This window comes from Charadrius vociferus, unplaced genomic scaffold, assembly GCF_000708025.1.
Source record: "Charadrius vociferus isolate BGI_N301 unplaced genomic scaffold, ASM70802v2 scaffold162, whole genome shotgun sequence".
Lineage (NCBI taxonomy): Eukaryota > Metazoa > Chordata > Aves > Charadriiformes > Charadriidae > Charadrius > Charadrius vociferus.
The window spans coordinates 1,079,470-1,082,729 of NW_009647236.1; the positions used below are offsets into that span (position 1 = coordinate 1,079,470).

The 3,260-nt window shown below is 42.7% G+C and overlaps 1 protein-coding gene across 1 annotated transcript in view; it reads left to right on the plus strand.

Moving 5' to 3' along the window:
• Positions 1-3,260, plus strand: part of RABL3 (RAB, member of RAS oncogene family-like 3) — a 12,941-nt gene that overhangs the window by 1,243 nt on the left and 8,438 nt on the right. The window contains exons 2-3 of the mRNA XM_009879940.1: positions 141-258; positions 1,446-1,575. Of these exons, the coding sequence (XP_009878242.1) occupies positions 141-258; positions 1,446-1,575 (248 nt within the window). The remainder of the gene's footprint in view (positions 1-140; positions 259-1,445; positions 1,576-3,260) is intronic.

A 3,260-nucleotide genomic window follows, 5' to 3' on the forward strand; every position in this document is an offset into this window, starting at 1 on the left:
CGCTCTGCCCCGGTCGTTGGGCACTGACCGTTGGCCGTTACCTGCCGCCACCGGGAGAAGGGCGGCGGGGCCGTGACCGTCGCCGTTGGTCGGTGCTTCGGCCCGTCGCCTCTTTTACCGGCCCTTGGGTGGTCTCCCAGGAGCTGTCCTCTGTCTGCGCTTGCAGGTGTCGGCAAATCTTCGCTTGTTCACCTCTTATGCCAAAACCAGGTGTTGGGGAACCCGTCCTGGACAGTGGGCTGCTCGGTGGATGTTCGAGTAGGTGACGCGCCGCCCGGCCTCTTGGTAGCCCTTGCTTAAAGTGGAAAGGAAGGGCCTTGACATGTTTTTTTTTTTTTTTCTTCTTTTCGTTACTTTCCACCCCAGAAGGAGGTGTGTTTCGATGTTTTGCTTTGCTGAGCATATAAACTTTTGAAGCAAATAGTGTTAAGTGTGAGCCAAGCACTTGTGTGAGCAAGTTTTGACCTCACAAACTTGTCAAAAGCAAACGAGATACTTGTCATTCGTCGTGCCTCTCCTTACTGCAGTGGCCACTGACGTGTTACAAGTCACGGAGCAGCCAGTTTAAGTCAGAAGGCGCAGCGCTTAAACCACACTTAGCGCGCGACTAAATTGTCAGCCAGACATTGGGGAAAACCAATTTGCTTGTTTAATTTGAGGGTACTGACCATGACCACAGGGTTGCTTCTCTTCCTCTCTGCTTATTGCAGGACCTGCTATTAGAGGAGTGAGGATATTCATCTAATAGGTTTTCGGCCCAACCTACAGTCCTCACGGGCTGGTGATAAAGGCTTTCTTCCTTCATCGCTCTTTGCTGCATTCTCTTTGAAATCTATTGCCATAGGTTGGGAATGATCCTGTCTTGCTGTCTATAAGTTTCACCTCAAAGAATACTGAAATACATTTCCAGAATTTGGGGAAAGAAGCATAGCAATCATGGTTCAGTGTGGAGCAAAACTACCTAGCGGATCCTGGGGCAGAAATTGTTGATTGATTAATTCAGTTGAGATGCCAATGAGAATTTGGAGAGGAAAAAGATGTGGTTGTTTGGAATCTGATGTGGCCACCTGTGTTAATATTCTTGCAGTACTGCCTTGTGGGTTTTAACAACTGTAGGAAGTCATGACCTTACTTTTTCATCTGCTTTAGCAAAATGCTATTTCTAAGCACATTATGAGGCATTAGGTTTGTTAATATTGAGATGGAAAGGATACACCCTGTTGACTCACCAAGCTCCATCTCGTGTAAGAGCTGTGGTATCCAGTGGCCACTGCTTGACTCATTCCATCTCTCTTCTACTTGAGAGATTTGAAATGGTGTCAACATGAGAATTTACGGATTTCTGTCCAAGTACAATAATCCTTTCAGCTGAATGTGTAAGGGTTGTGTGGATTAACTCCTGTGAGCTGGTGCTGTTGGTTTTTATGCTGTGAATTTTTCATCAGATCCATGACTACAAAGAAGGGACTCCAGAAGAGAAGACCTACTACATTGAGCTGTGGGATGTTGGAGGTTCAGTGGGCAGTGCCACTAGTGTGAAAAGCACACGAGCAGTATTTTATAACTTGCTGAACGGTAAGTTTGCTTGGTGTAAATCAGGTTTTGTCACTGTTTCTGTTATGAGCTGTCTCTCGGTTCTGGGGCAGGATTCCTTTAAGTCTGGCTGAGGGCTATATTGTTCTCTTTTCTGATTCCAGTACATTTATACAGGGAAAAAAAAAAGGTACCATTCTTAGGCAGAATTTTATGGATTCTGTTTACAACAGGAAAGCTATTTTAGGCAAACCTGTGCAGATGAGCTTCATCAGCCTTTCACTTCGGTTTTGTGCAGCTAGTGCAACAGGGTGTCTTTGAGGTTGCAGTGATGTCCCTTCCAGCTACACTTGCAGACATAAAGGTTGCCTTCACCTTGCTGGGCCTGATACACATGCAGAAGTATGATTTCTATTTTCTTGTCTGCTTGATTCCAAAACCTACAGCAGGGGAATCATTATTTGAATTTATATGAACTTTGATAGTTATATCCTACCCTGGCAAATTTGAACTGTTCTCCCATAAAATTGCAAAATGCTGATAACCATCTTGCTCATTTAATTTGCCAGATTATTTTTAATAAATGAATTTTGCAACTTGCTGTAGATAGAAAGTATTTTATGCCTTCTGTTGAGATACTGACTTAAAGGCCTAGTAGTTCATCTGTGCCACTAATAAGAGCAAGTAAGAGATTATACACATAATAATGCAATATTTCAATTGTTATGTTTTGGCATCCAAGGATAGTTCACTGAAAATAGATGTATACCAGATTAACAACTGCTTCTGAAAATCTATCTCAAATTTTCAGTTGATTCTCTTTTCTTGTTCCCAGTCATTTGAGGGCCTTTCAGTAATGTGTTAAGCCATACAATAAACATTTTCACTCTGTGATTATTTAACTAGCTATTTCTTCCTCCTTTTTCATGAGGAAAACTGTGTGTAGGTACTTCTTGCTTATATTGTTAACCAGACCTCTGTAACTAAGATTTGACTTGGGATGTGCCCTCAAAGCAAGCCTCTTTGGTATATGAAAGAAATGTATTTCTTTTTGACACCAAATCCACAGTATGCCAGTGAGTGTGGGTCAGACTTGGAAATATACTAGAACAGCCCATTAGGAGATGAAATCTTGAACTTATGTGTCGGAATTATAATTGATGACGTTATTAAAATAGTGTTATTTATCTCCCCTGCCCAAAAGATACTATTAGGCAGCTTGCATACGACAACTGTTGACTTTGGTAGTTAGCCTTGGCTCTGGTTTCTTTCATTAGATTAATTCCTTCATTAGAGCTTGTCTCACAAATTGCCTCTGTTTGACCTGATTTAAGAAGAGAAGATGAATGCATTACTTCTGCCAGACTGCTTGTGCTTTCTGGCCTTGCAGTGGTCTGAAAAACCTGAGATAAAAAGACAGTTAATGTTTGGTTGTGGCAGCATCTGTGCAGGCTGTCAGTGAAACCTGATCAGGTACGGTTTGCTTTTGGTTCAACTGCAGCTCTTCAGCTTTGGTGTCCCTGCATCTGGTGTGTGGGCTGTGATAGTCTAGGACAGTGATTAGGCAGTGGCTTGCAGACCTTAATGGGGGAGGAACATTTCCTTTTCTAGTCACAGGTCCTGCCTGCCCTTTTTTGATGTTGACATAGTCTTTTTCTGCTGGTGCAACTATCTATATGGTTTTCAGTGAAGCAGATAAGGGAAGCAACCAAATGAAATCATAACTG